General features: G+C 45.3%; 1 protein-coding gene across 2 annotated transcripts in view; it reads left to right on the top strand.

The window, feature by feature from the left end:
- Positions 1-23,711, top strand: part of pcdh17 (protocadherin 17) — a 57,373-nt gene that overhangs the window by 20,670 nt on the left and 12,992 nt on the right. For both annotated transcript variants that reach the window (XM_052062631.1, XM_052062630.1), the window contains exons 3-4: positions 5,205-5,263; positions 5,598-5,770. In XM_052062631.1, coding sequence (XP_051918591.1) covers positions 5,205-5,263; positions 5,598-5,770 — 232 coding nt within the window. The remainder of the gene's footprint in view (positions 1-5,204; positions 5,264-5,597; positions 5,771-23,711) is intronic.

Here is a 23,711-nt window from a genome sequence, read left to right as displayed (position 1 = left end):
CATTCTCTTTCTGCCTCTCTACCTACCTTTCTCTCCCTCCCTCGCTCCCCCTCCCCCTTCTTATCTCTTTCTCTCTCTCTCGCTGTTCCACCGCCTCCCCCTCTTCATCTCTCTCTCTCCCCGTCTCTACCTTACTACCTCTCCTTTTCTCTCTCTCTCTCTTTCCCTCCCTCACTGTCTCCTCTTCCCCCCCTCGCTCTCTCTGACTAACTCTCTCCCCCTTGCCCTCCATCTGTCTCCCTCTCTCTTTTTTCCTAGTTCTCTCTCTTCCTCTGCATCGCTCTCCCCCTCTCTCTCCCTCTCTCTCTCTCTCTCGCTTTCTTTGGCTAACTGACTGTTGTGGTCCTGATATGAATCCATTTTCAAGCGTGCTCATGCAGTCAATAAAGAACAAACGGGTGTATCATAGCCTCCAGAGGAGGTGAAGGTGTTGCCTTTTTCCTTTGAATGAACCATTGCAGTCCAATCATGTGGAAAAGAGAAGCTGCCACTTTTTCTGTTCACTGACCATTCCTCTGACAGCTTAAACTCTCTCTGTCTCTCTGTCTCACACACTCACACACACACACACACACACACACACACACACACACACCTGTGCACACCTCCCTGTACACTGGCCCCCGTGAAAACGAACAAACCGCAGCAACATGGCCTGAGAGTGAAATAGCAGTCTGATGTGCTTGTCCCATTTGTCTCAATCGTTCCTCTGTCTGCTTGGTCAGTCTTAGGGCCTCCGTGGGAATAGAGAATGGAGTGGAGCTTTTTACACTTACTCAGCCTCACAGTACTGAGTATCCCTCTGACCCCCCCTCCCCTCCCCCTCCAGATCCCCCCGCACCCTTGCTGCATACACTAGAAACCGTACATCATTCGGGACGACGCGTTTTTTGCGATTCTCAAACACAGCTGTAATCAAAACCCGATCCCATGTGAGGTGCAGCGACCGAGAACTGCGAATATGTGGCAGGCATTCACTTATAGCATGCATGTCCAAAGTCCGGCCCGCGGGCCAAATCCGGCCCGCGGTCGAATTTCATCCGGCCCTCGGCCCCCGTCATAAAATCAGTGCCGTCTGGCCCGCAGGTTGGGCGCAATGGAACACGTGTCGCATTGACTGAGGTCTCGTAGACTGGTGAGTGATGTTTCATAGAGTACTGCTTCCCTCTAGTGGCTAAATGAGTAATAGCATTCACTAAATGAGTAAAAGCATTTAGACACTAGAGGGCATCACTCACGAGTTAACAAGACATCACTCCGTGTTTATATTGACTGATATGTCATATTTCAAATGATCCTTGCAGTTGTGGATAAGTGTATTGCTTGTTCATTTGTTCGAGTCAAAGGTTTTGTGACTATTGAAAAGTCATGGTGATACATCTTATGTTTCAAATCAATCCATTTGCACTCAGGAGACTTCTGTTTAAGAAAAAGTCAAGTGAATAAGCAGTTGCATGTTTCAAATGAACCAAAAGAAATTCTTAAGATTGTTGAAATTAAAATAAAAATGGAAATGTGAAACAGACTGGCTTACTAAAATTTGCTGAACAATATTGTTGTTCAATGTAAAGAATGTCAGCCAAGGTCGCCCCCCCGACATTTTACCACATAAAATCTGGCCCCCTTGGCAAAAAGTTTGGACACCCCTGACTTATAGGTATGCGTGTGTCATTTATCGTGTAGTCCTTTGCCAACTTGATATTGCTACATGAATTGAGAAATGCAAAAGAGTCGGACAGAATCCACGTTGAAGAAAAACGGAGCGTTAAGATTGCCCCCCCCAGACTCTAGCAGGCAAGAACAAGGTTGCCAAGCAGCGTCCGTACGAGCTTTTGAGTTGCTCATGTTGCCGCAGTGATGACAAACCATTTCTGTAAACGTCCTTCCACGCTGATCAAATTCAGGTGGAGTCGCGTCACGCTGATTGAAAACCATGTCCAAGGATGAGTCCCTGGATGGCTACAAAAAGAATTTCATCTCCATTTTTTTTTCCCATCTCAAAGCTTCGCACTATTATCATTTCAATGCCAAATAATTAAAAAAAAAAAAACGCTCTTCCTTCTGTGTCCAACCTTTTGATATATTGTCTGGGTGTTTTCTTTGACTAATGCCCGTGGAGGAATGGAGTGTTCAGCGTAGTGGTAAAGGTGTGAGAGTAAGCGGCGCATAGTACAAAGTATTGAGGTTTCCTCTCTGACCTTCAAATGCTCCTTTTCATACAGAGCCAAAGAGATTGAAATAGTCTATCGACTGTGAGTCAAGCTGTGCATCTGAAAAACCTTAGCGAGGAAGAACACATTTGCTCTCTGATCGTTTCACTGCCATCCGTTCAAGACGTGATCCACGTGATTTGTGTTACCCTGATGCATATTCGCGACTTCGCACGGATAATTAAGCAATTTTTATCAACCGAGTCATTTCATTCTTCCTCTAATTCGACACTGTGATTTTTTTAATCGCTTTTCAACTGTTTTTTTTTTTTTTTTCAATGTTCACTCTCTTATATGGGTGACAGGAATTTCTCTAAAGGCCATTCGGCGCTGCAAGATAATGGTGACCTTTTACATCAATTGCCATCATTAAAAACACTCCCAAAGTACACTTTGCTGTAATTACTGACAGCGAGCGATAGCTGTTGCGAGCAGTGCTCAGATCAAGTCTGTTGCGCTGAGGCGAAGTGACTTCACAGTTGATGGCTTCTTGGTCAGTCACTCCGTGTCGTTGGGTTTCCTGAATTGAACGGACACAAATGCGCGAAGGGCTCCTTTGATGCCTCCCACCCCCACCCCATCACACCCACCCGATGTGCATGATCAGGCTGGCTGCAAGTCAGCCTGATCATGCTTGTGCCTTCGGTGAATTGTACACGAAGCAAACTCTGAATGAGTATAATGACGATAAAAGATAGAGCGCAACAGTTCTGATCACAAGCTGCAATTGCAGACTGCTGAGAGCTAACAAATTCCGGTGATGTAATCACGCGCCACCATAAATTCAAAATTTACCTGCTTTATTTTATTTTTAAATATTTTGAAAATTTGAAAATGAGACTGAGAAGATGATAAGGGTGCAGTGTACATTAACACAAGATATATATTATTAATATGTACAAGGGCAGCCCGGTAGTCCAGTGGTTAGCACGTCGGCTTCACAGTGCAGAGGTACCGGGTTCGATTCCAGCTCCGGCCTCCCTGTGTGGAGTTTGCATGTTCTCCCCGGGCCTGCGTGGGTTTTCTCCGGGTGCTCCGGTTTCCTCCCACATTCCAAAAAATATGCGTGGCAGGCTGATTGAACACTCTAAATTGTCCCTAGATGTGAGTGTGAGTGCGAATGGTTGTTCGTTTCTGTGTGCCCTGCGATTGGCTGGCAACCGGTTTAGGGTGTCCCCCGCCTACTGCCCGAAGACAGCTGGGATAGGCTCCAGCACCCCCCGCGACCCTAGTGAGGATCAAGCGGGACGGAAGATGAATGAATGAAATGAATGAATGAAAGACACACAAATGGTTGTTTTTTTGTTTTTTTTTCTCCTCGACACTCCTCGGATCTATTTGGGACCTGTCTTAGATCTAGCGGTAGATCAGGATCTACCTAATGGGCACCCCTGTTTTACAGAAAAACAATTTCTGTAAATTTACCGTGTGTTTAAAACAGGATCTTACTCTTTCGGTCATATTTGTAAAATACCGTTAACTCTTCATCCCTACGTGTAAATGAACAGCTAATGCTTGGATTAAAAAAAAAAAAGACGAAACTATTATACAACAGTATCAAATCATATTTTCCTGCAAGCGGTGGAGGAACTCCATTGCTATCTCCACTGCTTGACTGAGAATGTATTCCACTTCTAAATCAAAATTAACCACTGGGATTGGGGATGCACACAAGACACAAAGATGTCCCGTTGTTATCAGAATCAGAATCAGAATCAGAATCATCTTTATTGGCCAAGTATGTAGAACACACAAGGAATTTGTCTCCGGTATAACACGCTGCACTAGTATCATCGTAAACAACAAAATCATTCAACCATTTTAGAGTAACCAGTAGTAGTTTTGTAGTACCATTTTGTAGTACAAGAAGAGTGACTGTTTAAGGAGTTAATGGCTCGAGGGAAGAAGCTGTTTAAGTGTCTACTGGATTTGGTGCGCATGGATCTGTAGCGTCTGCCAGAGGGGAGTGGCTGAAAAAGGTGGTGGGCAGGGTGCGGGGGATCCAGGAGGATTTTCCGTGCCCTTGTCTTGATTCTTGCTGTGTGCAAGTCCTCAAGAGTGGGTAGGGCGGTGCCAACGATTTTTTCTGCCGTCCTAACGTCCTTATGTACTGTAAACACCCCCCCCCCCCCCAAAAAAAACTGTACAATACTTTTAAAGTAAATTAAAGTAGGAGATGCATTGTAAAATAACGGCACAGTAATTGACTGTTATTGTACAACAAAATTCTTGACAGCCGTGGTGGGCCGTGTATTCGGGACTTGAACCTTGAGCAGTGATTTACCCCATTTTAATCCACCTCTCAATACCGCCACGAGCAAGTCACTCATGGTGTGCAGACATTTTGCCAGTGAAATTGCTGCCGTTGTTAAATCCAGCTTCTTTCATCTTTGGCAGCCGGCTAAAGTAAAACCTGACCCCCCCCCCCCCCACTGAACATCCGGCAAGCCCCCTCGCTGCCCAACTCATTTCTATTCTTAGGCTTTTGACTCAGCATGACGCGATTTTTAGTATGACCGTTTGTGTGCTTTGTTATTAGTGAATTGTTTTATTGTTTGTTGTTGTATGTATGCTAATTGCTCCACATGCAGCACTTTGTATACCAGCAATGGTTGTTTTAAAATGCTCTAGAAATCCAGTTGAGACACACATTGTGTAAATTAGCATTACTTTGGTGCAATATGGTTACTCCTGGTGGTGACTAAGATAAATATCCTACCCGTTTTTCATCTTCCACTTTCTGCCACATTTGGGAGTTTTGCTCGGTGATGTAGCTCATCATTGCTAATCTGCTCAATTTGCATGGGTAATAAAAATGGTCAGACCTGAATAAAGAGCAGCTTCAATTCTCATTATTCCGTTGAAGCAATCTGTCCTTTTACACCATTTTCCTGTATAATTAATCACCTGGAGATCTTGTTTCACAGTAGGAGTGTTTTCTGTAGTGTCCAGTACATACCTTTTTTTCTCCCCCCCCCCCTCTTTTCTCTTCAGACGGACAGCTTCCCCGCCGAGCCTAATTACATGGGAAGCAGACAACAGTTTGTTCAAAGGTAGGTGTTGGCGTTTTCAACGGTCACTCCATCTCTGACCGGATTATTATTTTTTTTTCCCCCACTCCTCTGGCAGCTCCACCACAGCACTTTCGCAACATCATGTATTGTTCATGATTTACAAATAATAAATTTTATTTATAAGCGCCTTTCAAGACACCCAAGGACAATTTACAATAACAAAAAACACCAAAGGAAAAGTAACCAGTAGTTTTGTAGTACCATTTTGTAGTACAAGAAGATTGCATGCAGGATGAACACGTGTCTTAGTAAAATATATTTTTTTAAAGCATTCAGGGGTCCTGACGCTCTGTTGTTGTCCGTCTTTCTATAGTAGTTCCACATTCAAAGACCCAGAGCGAGCGAGTCTCCGAGACAGCGGCCACGGTGACAGCGACCAGGCCGACAGTGACCAGGACACCAACAAAGGCTCCTGCTGTGACATGTCGGCCAAGGAAGCGCTTAAGTTGAAGGCGACGGGTGTTCGACCGCCTCCGTTGGAACAAGGTGAGTCATGAGGCTTCCCAATTTTTTTACCGTGCCTAAACCGCAAGGTTCCTCTGAAACCTAATGACTCCCAACCCACAGTCTCCACCGTTATTATCTGTAATAAATCTCATGCAAGCGGGGGGTCTCTGATTGTGGCCCACTACATTATCTGCTCCTTAATTTTACGTTTCCCTTTTCCCGCACCTCTCCCCATTCAGTGTGTGCGACATTTAGGCGCTATATGCATCTCTGTTTTATCAAAGGCGACAAGCCCATTATGTTTTCATAAGCCCGACTACTTCAGCCTCTCCATTTAGTCCCTCAACCCGAAGCGCACGTCTCTGAAATTTTGATAATGGAACATGGAAAATAACTTAGTGAGCAGCGAGCGACGTGACGCCGTGATGTGCTGATGAAATATGAATAATTATTCGAAGCGCTGCGGGTCGGGCAGATTACACATGACATGTGTTGAACAATAACTCCCTGGATATGAGTTGTTGCAGCCATCTTGCGCTGGTTTACTGCCGGGGGTTTTGAAAAGCCAGCGTAAAAAGGCATAAAGAGCCCTAATAGCACAAGTGGCGCGCTGAAGTCTCTCCGTTGCTCCAAACAACCTTGCACCTCACAGGAAGTCATTACCTGCTTAGAAAAATAGATATTCCCAGAGAAATCCGCTCTTGTCATTATGGCACGGCGTAATCTTACTAACGGGCTTTTTGAGCTCCACTATACTATATTGAACATGGATTCTTTGTAATGGTGCTATTAATCCAAGGAACAGAAGGGCCATTTTACTCCTTGCGGAAGGACAATGGCAATTTGTCCAACACTGTGTTACATTATGCATGTCTGACTCCATGCTTTTTTTTTTTTCCCCCCTCCCGTTTCACAATTAAAAATACAATTCTGCACAAAACAACAACAACAAAAAAAGCTAAGTAAAATGTCTTCAACAGTTTAAACGCCTTAGTGTGTTTTATGGACTCAAAAATGAATCCCATATGCGCGGATGACAAAAGAAGCGTCTCTGTTAGTCAATAAAAATAAGTCCCGGTGCGCTGAGGTGATGCTTCTGCATTCAAGAGCCGACCCCCAGCCACTTCATCCAACTTTCTTTGTATGACACTGTATACTCTTGTGAAGCTTGAAGAAAGTCAGCACGGGCCCCGTGCACCAATCAAACACACGAGCGCTACAAGTCTATAACCTGCCTTCGATAACCTGCTTTTCACTCTTCACTGCGCTTCCATTTATTCGCCCCCCCACCCCCCCCGCTCCACTCGAGAACTTTCAGTCCTTGTTTAGGGAAATTGCTTGATGTGAGATTAGGCAGTTAACTTGGCTGCAGCTGTCTCTGTTTAGCCAATAACATGATCTTATCCAAGAGGTGTGTGTGTGGGGGGGAGTGGGGGCAGGGGGGGGGTTGAAACCGGGAGACGAAGGCGCAGGAGCAGTTTTGAGTCGTAATGTGCGGCGGACGACACATTGCGTCAGGGTGTAATTTTCTCCCTGTTAAATGATTGAGAGAGGTCCAGCTTCGCCTTCCACGTCGTACGGTCAAGAATAAATATCGAAATGATTGCCTCGGCCCGTTCGAGTCAACTATTTTTTTTTTTCCAGCAGGCGCACTTATGTACAGGGACTATATTATCACACTTGAACAGCAAATTAATGAGGCTTAGGAAGTGGGAAATGACTTTAAAAAATAGCAACATGAGCTGCCAAAAGCAAATATGGCGAGCATGCAGACCGGCGAGCATTACGCACTTTACATCTACTTTCAGGGGGGGCAAAAGAGAAAGAGGAGGGCTTTGGCATTTATTATTATTTTTTGTTTTTGTTATGGGAACGCCAATATAGGCTTGTATTCTATACAGCACATCTCAAGTGTTTCGCGATGCCGAGCCATTGCAAAGCGTCATGCAGTTCATTCCCATGTGCTTTCTACTATCTTCGTTTTGAATTTATTGTTTATTGTTGTGTATATATTTGCTAATGTGCATCACTTTGTATACAGAAGTGGTTGTTTTAAAGTCCTCTATAAATACAGTTGAGTTGAGTTGAGATAAACAGCTCGAACAACTTCCACACTTTTTGTTTCTTTGTCCATTCAGAACATTTGAGAGATTAGAAGTCATTAATGTAGGGCCTGATGGATTGTTGTTCTTCCCAAATGTGATTGATGTGGTTGACAGAGAAGATATGCTCTTCGCGCTCATGCTAAATTACAGTTCTTTTTAAAAATATATATTTTCTTAAACAGGGCGGCCCGGTAGTCCAGTGGTTAGCATGTCGGCTTCACAGTGCAGAGGTACCGGGTTCGATTCCAGCTCCGGCCTCCCTGTGTGGAGTTTGCATGTTCTCCCCGGGCCTGCGTGGGTTTTCTCCGGGTGCTCCGGTTTCCTCCCACATTCCAAAAATATGCATGGCAGGCTGATTGAACACTCTAAATTGTCCCTAGGTGTGAGTGTGAGCGTGGATGGTTGTTCGTCTCTGTGTGCCCTGCGATTGGCTGGCAACCGATTCAGGGTGTCCCCCGCCTACTGCCCGGAGACGGCTGGGATGAGCTGCAGCACCCCCCGCGACCCTAGTGAGGATCAAGCGGTACGGAAGATGAATGAATGAATGAATGAATTTTCTTAAACAAAATGGCGGCACGGCGGTCAACTGCTTAGCACGCTGGCCTCACAGTGCAGAGGTGCAGGGTTTGATTCCGGCCTTCCTGTGTGGAGTTTGCATGGTCTCCCCTGCGTGGGTTTTCTCCGGGCACTCCGTTTGCCTCCCACATTCCAAAAACATGCTTTCCAGGTTAATGGACACTAAATTGTCCCGAGGTGTGATTGTGAGCGAGAATGGTTGTTCACCAGTGTGTGGAGGATAACGTCGAGGAGGTCAACGTCTCTGCTGAGTGGACTGACTTGTCGAACCGTCAACTAAGAAAACGTTTAGCAGCCAACACAACCAACGGTCACCAGATTGACGAGCAATGTAATAACTTTTTCTTTGTTTTTGTTGAAGGAGCACCTCCTCCTCTCCTCTTCTCAGTTCGTAAGGATAAACAAAACCGCGGTGTGCAAAACATATTTGTAGTACTCCAGCCAATTTCAGTTTCCAGCCGTAGGAATTAGGTTTCATATTCATATACAAATTCCCAACAAACAAACATTCACACTCTCCTTCCCACCTGCGAGAAGTTTAAAATTTTCAGTTGACCTAAAATGTTTCCTTTAGGAATGTGGGAGGAAGCCGCGGTGCCGGGACACAACCCACACAAGCATGGGGTTAATGTGCTCATCGGAAGGTTTATGCTGAGATTCAAACCAAGAACCTCTCAACTGTGAGCCAAATATGTTAACTGCTATCCCTCCACTGTTGCCTCGTGAATACTTCCCCTCTGCAATTTTCCTCCAGACGTACGCTTACAACCTGGAGGTCTTCACATCATGGCTCATTTTCCAAATTGATTAATTAGCCCTGCAAAATTGCTAGCAATTTATTAATTAAGCTTAAGTTTATCAGATGTGTGGGTTTTGTTTTTTTTGCCAGTTTTAATTAGCGAATAATTGATGCTCCAACATGATCTCAACAGACACGGATACAGTCTTGTCTGGTTCCGGCAGTGCGGCTGCCAGTATATTTTGCTTGCTTCTGTCGAAATGACTGGCCGAGACGCTATCGCAAACAGACAGGCAGCAGTGGTTTAGCGAGATGTTTCCCACCGATAGCGCTTTTCAAGGAAATGATGAGAGAGAGAGAGAGGCGTGAGGGAAGAGGAGGAGTTGGGGAGGGACTCAGGCGGTGTGAGTGTACCAGAAGACCGCTCCTAATTAGCCATGATCCCAGTTTGATCATCAAACTGCCTCCGGCTTTGTTTTAAAAGCATGTGTGAGTAGGAGAGAACGGAAGCGGCTAGGTGAGAAAACAAGGACTTCCTGGATACAAGAAGGGGAGGGGGGAGTGTGATCCGTGCGCCTGTAAGAGCGCGGAGCGAGCGCAATGAAGTCGACTTCTTCCTGTTATTTGTTGCCAGGGTGTACAATTCCCTTCCCCCCGGTCCCAGTTCTCAGCTTGTGAATGGCTTCAATAAGAGAAACGTCATCCTTTTCCAATGGCGCTCACTTGCGTCAATATGCAATCTTTGATGTAAGGACAAACGCCCACACAAGCAGATATTGAATGTATGATATCCGCCAACATTTTAGTCACCTGGCATTCATGATGTGATTTGCTCCAAGCGTTCTTTTGAAGCGTAATTTTCGGTGTGAAGTTGTCAAGAGCTTGATGCATGTATGACACATCAAGCGTTGGTAATGTGTGAATATCTTAAAGCACGTTGGTGGGAGACAAGTGGGGAGTCGGTGGGCCAGTGGCTACCATCAAAATGCAAACATGCGTAAAATGAGAGTATGGCGCGAGGTTCCGGCTCCAAACGTCAAGCAAAGTTGAAGCTCATTGGGGGAATGTCATGAGCATTGCTCGGGATAAATATATTGATTAGCGTCATTTAAATTTTGACCTTATGCGCGCACGAGATGAATATTTTGCTCTAAATGTCAGAGCAATTCATCCAGGAGCTGCTGCCATGTATCATTAATAACGTTGCTGATTATCAAGTGTACGGTTATTTCATGCTTCAGTCGGTCGGGTTGGGCAACAAACACCTTTGCTTCTAAGATGTCGATTTCCTCCACTTTCAAAACGAATCAAAGTGGAGGAAATATGTCATCGTCGGATCAATTTGGAAATCAAATGCATAAGAAAGAGGAATGTTATTACGGTATCATCTCCAGGCTTAATGTAAAATTCTGTGGGGTCCCCGGCCTTTTTACACCACAGCCAGGTTTCATCAAAATTTATATTTTGACAAATTGGCATAGAAACAAACGATTACCAGTCCGCAAATCATCTTCAGGCTAAACGTAGTTTTCTTAATTGGTGGGAACAGTGCGCTTGTTTCTCTTCATTGAGCTGGTCCAGTCTTTGGGATTTTTTTTTTCTTCTTTTTAAAATATTTGGCCTGTTCTCCTTTTCGAAAGAACTCTCCAAAACGTGTTTTTAATTCATTCATTCATTCATCTTCCGTACCGCTTGATCCTCACTAGGGTCACGGGGGGTGCTGGAGCCTATCCCAGCTGTCTCTGGGCAGTAGGCGGGGGACACCCCGAATCGGTTGCCAGCCAATCGCAGGGCACACATAGACGAACAACCATCCACGCTCACACTCACACCTAGGGACAATTTAGAGCGTCCAATCAGCCTGCCATGCATGTTTTCGGAATGTGGGAGGAAACCGGAGCACCCGGAGAAAACCCACGCAGGACCGGGGAGAACATGCAAACTCCACACAGGGAGGCCGGAGCCGGAATCGAACCCGGTACCTCTGCACTGTGAAGCCGACGTGCTAACCACTGGACTACCGGGCCGCTGTTTTTAATTCTTCTTTTCAAATTTTGGCTTCTTCACGCGATCGAGATGAGCATTTTGACAGAAGCACGGGTACACCCGATGTTCAAAGTAAAACGTCTCTCGTCATCTGATAATCAATAAGATACTCTGTGTTCTGACCGAGCGGAACTCACCCCGCCCAGCCCCTCACCCCCAGTCTCTTCCCCAGCCGCGCAGCAAGACCGAGAGGTTTCATGTGGCCCACCCGTCCTCCCACGCAACCTGCCGTCTCGTTGTCAAGCACAGCGGTTCTCGAGCAACGTCTGCTGCTCTGCTGTAAAAAAAAAATATCAATAGAAACTTGTTCTGCCCCCCCTGTGTAGCCCAATACAAAACGGCTTGCAACTTCTTACCGGTGCTTGGCCCAGTTGGGACCCATCGTGCTTTAGACCAAAGTGGTGAATAAGTGGCGGGAATCGAACCCGGTACCTCTGCACTGTGAAGCCAACGTGCTAACCACTTGGCTACCGGGCTGCCTCAGTAAAATAATATATATTTTTTTCTTTTTCAGTCATCTCTATGCTGCCGCGCACGGTGGTTGGCTCTCCTGCTTTCCAGTAGGTGGCTCCACTCTATTAGCTTGCTAATTTTACAGTCAGGCATGGGAGTGATCGGTCTAGCCGGAGAACTGAGCCTTGATTTCAATATCGACGAATGCCAACTTTTGGCCAAGCTTATGTCATGAAATTGCCGGGAAGAAAAAAAAATGGCAGTGACGTTTTCAAGACATTTGTTAGCATTAACGCACATGAGAGAATATGACCCAAACAGTGTCAGTCATGCCTGGTTAAAATGCGATGCTCACACAGGAACCCGTCCTTTCGCTGACAACTCTTAATTTCGGTGCAGAGTAAAACCTCTCTTCCGAGCCGCTTGATCCTCACTAGGGTCGCGGGGGGTGCTGGAGCCTATCCCAGCTGTCTTCGGGCAGTAGGCGGGGGACACCCTGAATCGGTTGCCAGCCAATCGCAGGGCACACAGAAACGAACAACCATTCGCACTCACAATCACACCTAGGGACAATTTCAGAGAGTTCAATCAGCCTGCCACGCATGTTTTTGGAACATGGGAGGAAACCGGAGCACCCGGAGAAAACCCACGCAGGCCCGGGGAGAACATGCAAACTCCACACAGGGAGGCCGCAGCTGGAATCGAACCCGGTACCTCTGCACTGTGAAGCCGACGTGCTAACCACTGGACTACCGGGCCGCCCTCAGAGTAAAACCACATTTCTTTATTTATTTTTTGATATAAATAAACGACATATTGATTCACACACGGCTGACAAATGCATATTTTCTCCTCCATTAATCACAGTTTTTTTTCTCCCCCCCATTCTGAAATATCAGCACGTTAGGATTTGAAAAGGGCTTTGTCAATGCCCGATTCTCGCAGAAGTCATTGTTCTCCGTGTTAATGGATAAACATCTGTTGAGCTTCATAATTAGTCGGTTTACAAACATTGCTTCAAACAGGTAGCATATGGAGGAGTCAAGGTTTTATGAGATTTTATTTTATTGCATCTGTCAGTTTAAAACGTGATTAACGGAGGAGTGCGTTAACTCCTTGATGGCATTCGACGCACTGACGCACTGACTGCTGCTTTCGTTTTAAATTGATTCCCCGGCAATTTTATTTTGGGAAATCGTTTCCGTTTAAATCTCCGACTCTGCCGAACCATCATTCGGAAACGGTGCCGAATTGCTCCGGAGAGTAGATATGACAAGAAAACAGCATCCAGATGCTCATGTTTCTTCCATTGGACAGAGGATTTGTCTCTGAGCCCTTCATCTGTCCGTGCTCTTCATCTTCTCAGCCGTCTGTGGCCTGTGCCCGGCTGGGCCGATAGCCGGATTCACGGCGGCGTTGCCAGTTCCTTCCCTGGTGGTGGGAAACGGGAATCATTAGCAGTTTTGCTTTTTCCGCAATTCCTCCCTCATGGTCAAATCGTGTGCCCACACACGCGCCAGATTGTGTGGTCACCACTCTCTTGGAGGATCTGGCCCTATCACACAACAGCGAGGAGATTTGTGGCTAAGCTAGTCGAATCCCGCCGAAAGCCGAAAATCTTGTGGGGTGAAGGGATGGAAGATATCACAGTCTTAGGATTCCTTCTCTCTCTCATTATGGAAGATTTAGACGGATTAGTCTACTTTTCGGAAATACACAAAGATGTTTTAAATGCTATTGTTGTGATTGAAGTCCTACGAAGGTTAATGTCCAGTTTGGAACATTCCTTCATGTTGTGTGGGTGTGTGTATGTGTGTGCGTCTGTGGGGGTTGTTTTAACCTTTGAGCCTCAGCCAGCCTGCTTTGAGGATCACCCCGTGATTCTTCTTCTGCCAGTGGAGCCTCTCTCAAACACGGCGGCATTGCTGTGTAGCAATTGATGGATCACTCAGACTCCTTGTATTTCCACTATAAATCTCTGGCATTATCCGTTCTCCTAGGTCACCGCAGTGAATAATTATAGGGTGTTTATGGAAGCAATGAGTCAAAAATTTCACCGGGCGCACCATTATGGCTTCATCATTGCATGATCGTGTTTGTCACTTAAACTATCCCGGCGATAAAGCCTTGTGATGCTGCGGTGTTTTCATGCACTTTAAATCCTGGTTGGTAAGGTTTGCTCCGCGCATAGTTTTTATCTGCAAGAGTAACATTACACGCTATTGTAATTGTAATTAATGTTGTTGTTTTTTTGTCCAATCTCAATTGGATGATTGTAACACATTTGACTTTGGAGTCAGTCAATCCTCCATGAAGCATCTCCAGTTGGTCCAGAATGCTGCTGCCCGCCTCTTGACTGGTACTCAATTAGAGGGAGCACATCGCCCTTCACTGGCTCGCTATACATTTGAAAGTTCTATTTAAGATTCTAATCTTTAAATGGCCTCACCCCACCTGACCTCTCGAGGTACCAAGGACTAAGCAGAGGTGATCGAGCCTCCCCCCCGCTGCCCATCTTTAAAACACATCTTAGAACTCATGTTTATACTGCGGCTTTTGACTCCGTATTTTTAGTTTTGTGCTTATCTGTCTTTGTTATTAATTTATTGTTTTATTGTTTGTTGTTGTATGAATTATTTTTGTACAGTACGTACTGTGTATTTTTTTAAATCTTAAATCGTTACAATGATTTTTTTTTAAAAACTCCTCTTTTCAACCTTGCAATATCTAATGGTGTAGGGCCTTGTTCAAGCAAGGTGACTATTCATTCATTCGTTCATTCATTCAGTCATCTTCCGAGCCGCTTGATCCTCATTAGGGTAGCGGGGGGTGCTGGAGCCTATCCCAGCTGTCTTCGGGCAGTAGGCGGGGGACACCCTGAATCGGTTGCCAGCCAATCGCAGGGCACACAGAAACGAACAACCATTTGCACTCACACTCACACATAGGGACAATTTAGAGTGTTCAATCAGCCTGCCACGCATGTTTTTGGAATGTGGGAGGAAACCGGAGCACCCGGAGAAAACCCACGCAGGCCCGGGGAGAACATGTAATCTCCACACAGGGAGGCCGGAGCTGGAATCGAACCCGGTACCTCTGCACTGTGAAGCCGACGTGCTAACCACTGGACTACCGGGCCGGACGAAGGTGACTACAAGGTCAAAAAAAAAGTAACACTGAACATTTTTTTTCTGTCATCCACTACAAAACTGAAAGAAGCAGCAGTCTTAAGGACCCCAAGATCGATTAGCAATCTGGGGAAAAAGATGGGATTTTTACAAGGCATTGCTTCTGTGCATTTGCAGTCTGCATGATTCGGTCCTACATTGTGGAAATGATTGTCTTTGAAATGACCTTTCTTTTCGGCTTTCAGAGGGTTTTTAATGTCAAAGCATTGATAGAGCTATTTAGCTTGTTGCCGCAGCCCTCCACAAGAGATTTTGTGAGTGTGTGTATGTGTGCGTGTGTGAGAGCGAGCAACACAAGTGCTGTTCTAGTTTCTGCCCGCAGTGGGTGAAACATGTTGTCCAGCGCGGCAGTAGGGAGGATACTGAGGGGCAGTTTATTATGACAGAGAACATCGTCACTTCTTGGACCGGGGCCACTCCATCGCCATCTGTTCTCAATCCAAAAAAGAGCAGAGCATTTTTCGACGTGCATTTTTGTGTGTTGTGAGGTTGTAGTAGTATTGAGAATTATTTATCTCACTCTGTTATGTTTCTGAAAGATGCTTCCAACCCCCCCGCCACCCTCCCCCAAATAAATACGACAACAACAACAACACTGAACTAGATGTCCACTAGAGCTTGGACTTGTACCCTAAATTTCCATTCATTCATTCATATTCCGTACCGCTTGATCCTCACTAGGGTCGCGGGGGGTGCTGGAGCCTATCCCAGCTGTCTCCGGGCAGTAGGCGGGGGACACCCTGAATCGGTTGTCAGCCAATCACAGGGCACACAGAGACGAACAACCATCCACGCTCACAATCACACCTAGGGACAATTTAGAGCATCCAATCAGCCTGCCATGCATATTTTTGGAACGTTGGAGGAAACCGGAGTACCCGGAGAAAACCCACGCAGGCCCGGGGAGAACATGCAAACTCCACACAGGGAGGCCGGAGCTGGATTCGAACCCGGTACCTCTGCACTGTGAAGTCGACGTGCTAACCACTGGACTACCGGGCCATTTTCTATTTTTGTTGTGTTGACGGCAGGGAATAATTTCCAAAGGGTTTTGAATGTTGCTCATTGCAGATTTTAACCAACATCCAACAAATGTCAAATCCAATTGGATCAAAATGCTAAACGAAGTCCACGTATAAAGCACTTAATTGGCACCATAGCGCGTCCAAATCGCTTTACAGACCTTCGCAGTCACTTAAGTGTATTTGGAAACGATGTCTCGAGAGGACGTTTGGCTGCGGACAAGTTTTTTGTGTCGAATGTATAGTTTAAAATGACTTCCTTTGCCTGTTGACAAAAGGGTTGTTGTTGTTTTTTTCTTTGTGCTTGTTGGTGCTGTAGGTAGATTCTTGTTCCGCCAAGCGGCTGCTAGCTGCTGGTTGCTTGCTAGCTGTCTCTTTTCTCCAGTGGCTGACTTCCGCCACATTACAGAGTGAGTTAAGAGGCCTGCAGCGGACTATCAACAGAGGCGTCGACGCAACTGTCGAGCTGGGCTTTGTTGACCATTCTATCCGTTCTTACAGCAGCTCTGTTCTATTTTTAATTAATACGCGTTAATTTGTGTGCGTGATGTCACGGTATTTGTAGATAGGTTTGAGATAGATTGAGAGTAGATCGGTTTGCTGGGGTTGTCGGCTCAATTAAACTACAATAAATGAGGTAACGTTCTTAATTACAAAGAGTGATTATTCCATCAATTTTGCGAAGAGGGTTACAAACTAGCACGATCGGTTAGCTTGATGATGCATAGGCTGAAAAAGCAACCTGGAAACTGAATTCAACACGACCCCCCACCGCATCCTTCGGATCAGGTTGTCTGGCCTATTTAATTCGAATGGGAATGAATATTTGTGGTACCCTGTGGACGTTGTTTCCTGTTGTCCACTGCATCAGGAAACAAAGAGATCAAAGGTCCCGGTCTTTTCAAAGATTCTGGACTTTTTGGTCTTTCAATTCTAAGAATGTCCTTTAATCTACAGGCGACAGTGGTGTGGGTCAGAAAGGAAGGTAAAGGAAAAAGGATACAGCGGCGGATGGATGGTCACCATGCCGGCTTCATGTCGAGATGGTTGAAGTCGAATGGCGCGAGGCTCCCTGTTGTCAGTACAAATAGGAAAGAAAAGCCGTCTAACGAAAAACAGTCTGCTAAGGCACCCCTTGCACTCAGTCTACTTCTCCCACACACTGTTAACTAGCATTGTTATACATACTGAGGTGGCATAACAAGATGTCATTTAGTTGCCCCCCCCCCCCCCCCCGTAGCCATGTTAAAGGAATATTTTAACGGCGGCTCAGTATCTGTGCGGCTTACGGATGTCAGATTCCGTTACTTGAATATTATTTATTCAATGTATGCGGCTCTGTGCTCCACATTAGCCCCCTTCAATCGAGGTGATCTTAGGAGAACAATGCGGGTAGCTTTATGTAGGATGCAAAGATATGAACGGCAACTGTTTTTCTCTGATAACCTCAGCTGGTTACTTTTTGATCCTGCTAAATTAAGATAAAGGACTTGGTTAATTAAACTGTCACAAGGCAATCCCTTGAGGAATTGCAAGGCCAACACAACTTTAATTGGGTGACTCAGATTGTCCCTGCGTTGCCTCCTTTCTCAGGGCAGCAGCCCCCGGGAGAGAAAACAACACCCTCCTTGCTGCTGGCAAATGTTGAAGGGAATGTCAAGTGTGAACATTTGAATATGGAGGGATAAGGGTCAAGATGTTGACGCCATAGATTCGTTAATATGCTAATATATATATATATACAATATACAATATATATACATACGTAGATAGATAGATCTTACTCTACATTTAGCCATACACCAATCAATAAATTGAAAGGAAAAGAAGTGTGCTGCATGGCAAGATACAAGTGGTTCAAATTCATGACTACTTTTAATTGGTGTTTTTGTATTCAGGGGTGAGTTGTTTATTTATTTATTTTATTTGATTTTTTTTTTATTTCTACATTTGACTAATCGCTATGGTTTGCAAGATAGGTCGCCAAAACCCTTTGGGCATGTTAGCGAGCTTAAGCTGCATCTGTAATTACCAGCAGCCAATTAATACACGTCCACGACCTTTCATCCAAGCTCAAAACACAACTCAAATCTGTTATGAGGATTTCGGATGCTGGCTGCACATCAATGCACCGTTGTTTTTCGTGTACAGTGCTCTTGGGAATGTTTTTTATTTTTATTTTTTATTTTATGTACACACACACACACCTCTGTAATTATTAATTTTCAGGTGTGTTTAAGTAAAGCAAGTTACATATTTTTTATTTATTTATTTTATATTTGTTTTTCCACCTGGGGTGATAGGTGAGGGGCATACCTGGTTTCCACTCCTTACCAGTAGGTGGCGGTAACACAGCCTCTTGACAACCGCCATACAATCTTGTAAAATGAAGAAGAAGTCTGGAAAAAAAATCGTTTCTGCAGAAAAGATTCGTTGTCCTTACTGATTAAATGTAGCACTAATATGAATATTTGAACCCCGTAAAATCTCGTGTATCATATGGACCCGTGTCTAATACTCTCCCACAATCTACCTTTAAAAAAAGTAGTTTAATAGTAGTAGTACCTCTTGTTTACAAAGCCACAGTAGCATCCATTTAAAATTGCTCCTGCAGCCAACCGCATCCCTGTACGGGACATGAGCAGTGAAAAATGGATGGATGGAATAAACAAGTGAAAACATTTGTTTTTTCTGCGAACCAGATGCAATCATCAAAAGATCCAGATCTGGCTCGCAAGCCATAGGTTCCAGACCCCTGGTCGAGGCACTGGTAAACAACTATACATGGTGACAAATTTTTATCATATTCATATGAACACTCTTGTATAATACGGTTAAGGATTTTAGGGGGTGGGGAGGGAGTTTACAGTGCATATTAGATATTGCATCACGCAAAGGAAACAAATGACATCATTGTAGATTGTAAGATTAACTGTTTCTTAAAAAAAAAACAGTGGTGTTGTTGTTGCTGGAGCGCGCTTCCTCGACAGCATTGTCTGCGGTGATGTTTTGAAAACCGCTGTCCATCTGGCGCCGAAGGTGATCGAAATCTATCTTGATTAACAAGTAGGAAATCTGGGTGATGGTGCCCCTTGCATTTTATCAGCGCCCAAGTGGGGATCAACCGGGATGAAGTTTTCATCCGAGGGATAATCTAGTTTCCTGGATTGTGATAAAGCTGCTCAGGATGATCAGGAGGATGAAATCGGGTTCGGGTGCCGTTGCTGAGGGGGTCACGAACGCCTGCGAAAGCGTTACCTTTTCTGCTTGTGTGTTTGTGGAAAAAAAAAACAAACATGGCAGTGAGAGAGTGAATCGCTATCCAATTTGATGTCCCACCCTGGCCTCTTTCTGATGTTGGTGTCCAGCTGTTTCATCAACATGACAAGTGCTTCAGGAAACTCCCTCATTGTTCAGTGACCAATTTGCAAACAAACCAGAATGCTGTCAACAGGCGTTTTCTGCCCAGCGGCTTGCGTTTCTCCACACCCGTAGTTTGATGAGGGGTTTGTAGGGTAGGGGAAAGGAGGGGTGGACAGGGGGGCTTTGGGGCGGAAAGGCAGTCCACACTTGGATTAGGTTGCCTCTCTGTGTCGAGGTTTAATGGAATTGTGTACTTTTAAAATGGTCGAATTTCAAAGGGAAAACATTTCTGTGTACCTCCATCGCAGAAGTTGTGTTTTTAATTTCTAAAAGTATTTCGGAGAGTTCTAAAACATTTTGGAGGGTTGGGGGCGGAGGATTCGTCAAAACCTTTTTGCATTTCAGAGCAAATCTTCAGATATTCCCTGCATTTCTAAAGCAATAATTTAATCATTGTCGGTAGTCGTGCCTCACCTTGTCACAGATCACTTTTCGCAACGTCAACTGTGTTGCAAATTTTGCATAGCTAATTTTATCTCGGCAGATTGTTCTTTTCTTTTTTTTTTTTTTTGCTAAATTGAGGGATTTTTCAATAAACCGTAATCCAAAATTTGGGCTCATTTCACACGTTTCTCACACACACACACACACACACACACACACACACACACATACACACACAACATAAAGGAGGGTACCAAACTGGACATTAACCTACCGCAAAGCAAAACTGGCTGACAGAATTGCATGTCTACGTTAAACATTGTTCGCTAATTTAACCTAGCCTACTGCTGCTCGTCAGAGTGATATATAATCCTTCCGGAGGTGTCAAGGATACACCGCGTAATTTCAATCGCTCTCAAACAAATGGTAACAAACTAATCTTAGACTTGCTTCCCTGTCTTTCAGCAAAGAAATTTAGTTAATTAATGTGATGTTGATTTAATGATTGATGCTAATGCTAATGCTAATGAGTTGGGCGCGTCATTTGCTCGAAAGAGGCTATGCAGGTCATCGTTAGGCCTTCCCAACAATGAAACTATCGACTTCTCGTTGAATACATAAACTGGACAAAGTCGTGTTTTTTTTTTTTCCAGATTTGATAAACTGCCATTTGCATGCGTGTTTGTTTACATACTGTATATCATCAACAGTCAACAATAGTCAACCTGCTCACCTCTGTGGGTGGTGAGACACACACACACACACACACACACACACACAGAAGGTGAAAACAGCATGGAAACAGAGAGAAAAAAATTTGCATACTCAAGGCTACTTTTTCGAATGGCTTCAGTTGTACAATTCCAGAAAGTTGAGCAGCATAAATGTAATTAGTCCTCAAGCCTAATGCCGCAATGGGAGCGTTTTGAATCCAAGCCAGCTGAATGCCAAGTGGGCCGCTCACGTCAGCGAGCCGCTGTCGCGTTTGTTGAAGAAAGTCACAACACAACAAATGCATTGAAAGCACAACCGTTGCAGCCAGTTTCTTCGACTGCTAAAAAAAAAACGCACACACACACACACATGCACGGCAATTTCCCTGCAGCTTGCAATTATACAGTCGCGCCTCACATATAGCGTGACTCCCTTTATAGAAAAAGAGATGCAGCCATTCAACACTGTTGCGAAACCGACATTTGAAGATATGCCGCAGTACCAATTGCCTCAAAAGACGTGCAGGTGAAAGGAGATGCTGTCAAGGAAAGACAAACATCGATTTTAACCTGCCAGTACGGAGATGTGGTTCAATGTGCTTGAGAAAAGAGCAACATCAAAGATTGCGATCGTTTCTGGGAAAATTTCATTCACGTCGGATGACGGAGGTATGCGTTGCCCTTGAGCAAGTCGTAGCATTTGGACTGTTTGGGGAAAACCCGCTAACACAGCCTCACGTCGTAATTATGCACGTTATCGTGTCGTGTTTCGTGGCATTTACTCTTTGTGCTACTTGTGCTAGCTTTGCTTGTGAAACTTTTCAGAATTGTGATCAGGCGGCGGGTATGTGCGCGCATGCGTGCGCGCGTGCATTCTTCCAGGCATCTCTCGAGTCCATTAATCCCAAATCTAACAGATTTACTGCATAGGCAGCCTTTGATGTGTGCCGAATCCCTCGCTGGAATCGCGGAGGCAGCTTCCAGAATGAATACTCACTCCCCTTTCTCTTGTCAGGAATAGATTGCTTACTTTTTTTTTTTTTTGCGAGGCCTGTCCGGCAGGACAGCTGCTGCCATGTTGTGATTCAAAAAATCCAGGTGCGCTTTCAACCACCGCCAGCGACTGCGATCTGTAATTTTACATGAGTGATCTCCTTTTAATCCCATTCTTATTTTATGTAAGCCTTATAATCTTTGACCCTAATCTTAAACCGTCACACCGAATAGGGCGGCACGAAGAGGAGTCGGTTGTTTTTTTTTTTTTTTTTTTTCCAATCCCATGCAATTGTTTAGCGGAGAAAATGACCGTCTTCAAACCTCCGGGCTTTCTTTTTCAGCAGCTCGATGCGAGTCTATTACAATGTCTATCCATCTATTGGTGTTTTCGTTGCAGCCAGTTCAACGCTGCCTCTTTTAAAGCCGCCGTTCTCCAGCGTAATGAAAAACGGAGATGCAAAGAAAGTTTAAATTAGATGGAAAATACATTTGTATTGGAAATGATTATCCACCCCCACCCCCCCACCCCCAACCCCTCTCGCGGCTAGACTAATAGCCCGTGATTGCATTTCCTGTGCATTCCTGTTCTTTTAATCGAATCACACTTCTAAGCAGACGAGTGAGCGTGAGTGTTTTATGTTTATCCATCCTGCCATGCAAGCAACCAGTGTCTAGACTGCAAACGCCAATTTGGCCGCGGCGCAGGGAAACATCAATGCTAAAGCAATGTTTGCTGAAACACACCAGGCAGGGTTCTCAGTCTCCCCACGAGAGCGGAGAGTGCGGTGACAGACAGATGGCGATAGGAGGAGGAGGAGGAGGAGGAGGAGGAGGAGGAGGAGGAGGAGCGGAAAAAGACGACTTGGCAGAGCTCGCCGTGGCTAATACATCCAAAGTGTGTCAGTTAGCTCTCGAAATGTGTTCGGCCCCGGGGTTGAGAAAGCCAACACCATCCGCTCAACCTTCCTCCCGCCACCTTTTCACTTAACCTCTCTTGTAATTCAGCCAATATCCTTCAGGGAACGACATTCCTCTTCAATGGCCAAAATAATCAAATGCCAACATACGAGTGGACTGTTTTCTTATTACCGGGCGTCTCATGAGACGTCTCAAAAAATAAATAAATAACAATCATAATTCATTCATTCATTCATTCATCTTCCGAGCCGCTTGATCCTCACTAGGGTCGCAGGGGGTGCTGGAGCCTATCCCAGCTGTCTCCGGGCAGTAGGCGGGGGACACCCTGAATCGGTTGCCAGCCAATCGCAGGGCACACAGAAACGAACAACCATTTGCACTCACACTCACACCTAGGGACAATTTAGAACGTCCAATCAGCCTGCCACGCATGTTTTTGGAATGTGGGAGGAAACCGGAGCACCCGGAGAAAACCCACGCAGGCCCGGGGAGAACATGCAAACTCCACACAGGGAGGCCGGAGCTGGAATCGAACCCGGTACCTCTGCACTGTGAAACCGACGTGCTAACCACTGGACTACCGGGCTGCCCTCATTCATTAATTAGTTCATACAAAAAACAAATACTTTCAATTTTTTATCCTCTTAATTGTTCTCCATTCACTTGACGGTTCCAAAACCTGACACCATCACAAAGAAACGACCGCCCGCCCGTCGCATCTTTCTATTTCTGCCCGTCCCCTGCCGAAGGTCATGCATTACACGGGGCAGATATTGATACGCGGCCACTCGACACCGTACTCGCGCATATGTGATGTTGCCTTTGCAGCGATGATTCTGAAACGGGGGGGGGGAAAATGAAGCACTCCTCGTAATCCCGCTAAAGCAGTACACATGGGGATGATTACTCGCACAAAGCCACGGCACCCGGAGTTGTCGAAATCCTTTTGTTCAAAAGAGAGCGACAAACAGAGAGGCAGACGGGGGAACAAGTGGGAAAGAAAATGATTTAATTCGCTCAGTGTGACAGGATTGCGTGTCGTCAGCTGCTAGAGTTTTCGTTTTGTATGGGTCGGCTGAATAAAACCCCGCGCGGGGATTGTAAGACAGACAGATGTGCTGGATAGTTTCCTATTTCATGCTTGGCTCATACTTAGCACTCTCGCTCTCTCTCGTGCGAGTATCTTTTGTCATTGACTCCAATAGTTTTTTTGTTGTTGTTGTAAAAAGGCTGCGATATGACTGACAGCCTATTTGATTTTGCTAAATATACCCACATACACTGCGTCGGGTGTCGTGTGGTGAGCAAAGCCGCAAAACAACGCGCGCCTTCGTTTACGTCTGTAAACAGTAGTAGTGGGAAGCAAGTCGTGATGCAGGCAAGCTGTGCTGTTTAAGTTGCGTCTGACTGAGCACGC

Source organism: Hippocampus zosterae, chromosome 4 (assembly GCF_025434085.1).
Source record: "Hippocampus zosterae strain Florida chromosome 4, ASM2543408v3, whole genome shotgun sequence".
In the NCBI taxonomy this organism is placed as follows: Eukaryota; Metazoa; Chordata; class Actinopteri; order Syngnathiformes; family Syngnathidae; genus Hippocampus; species Hippocampus zosterae.
The sequence above is the reverse complement of the archived record's forward strand: the minus strand, read 5'-3'. Positions and strand labels throughout refer to the sequence as shown.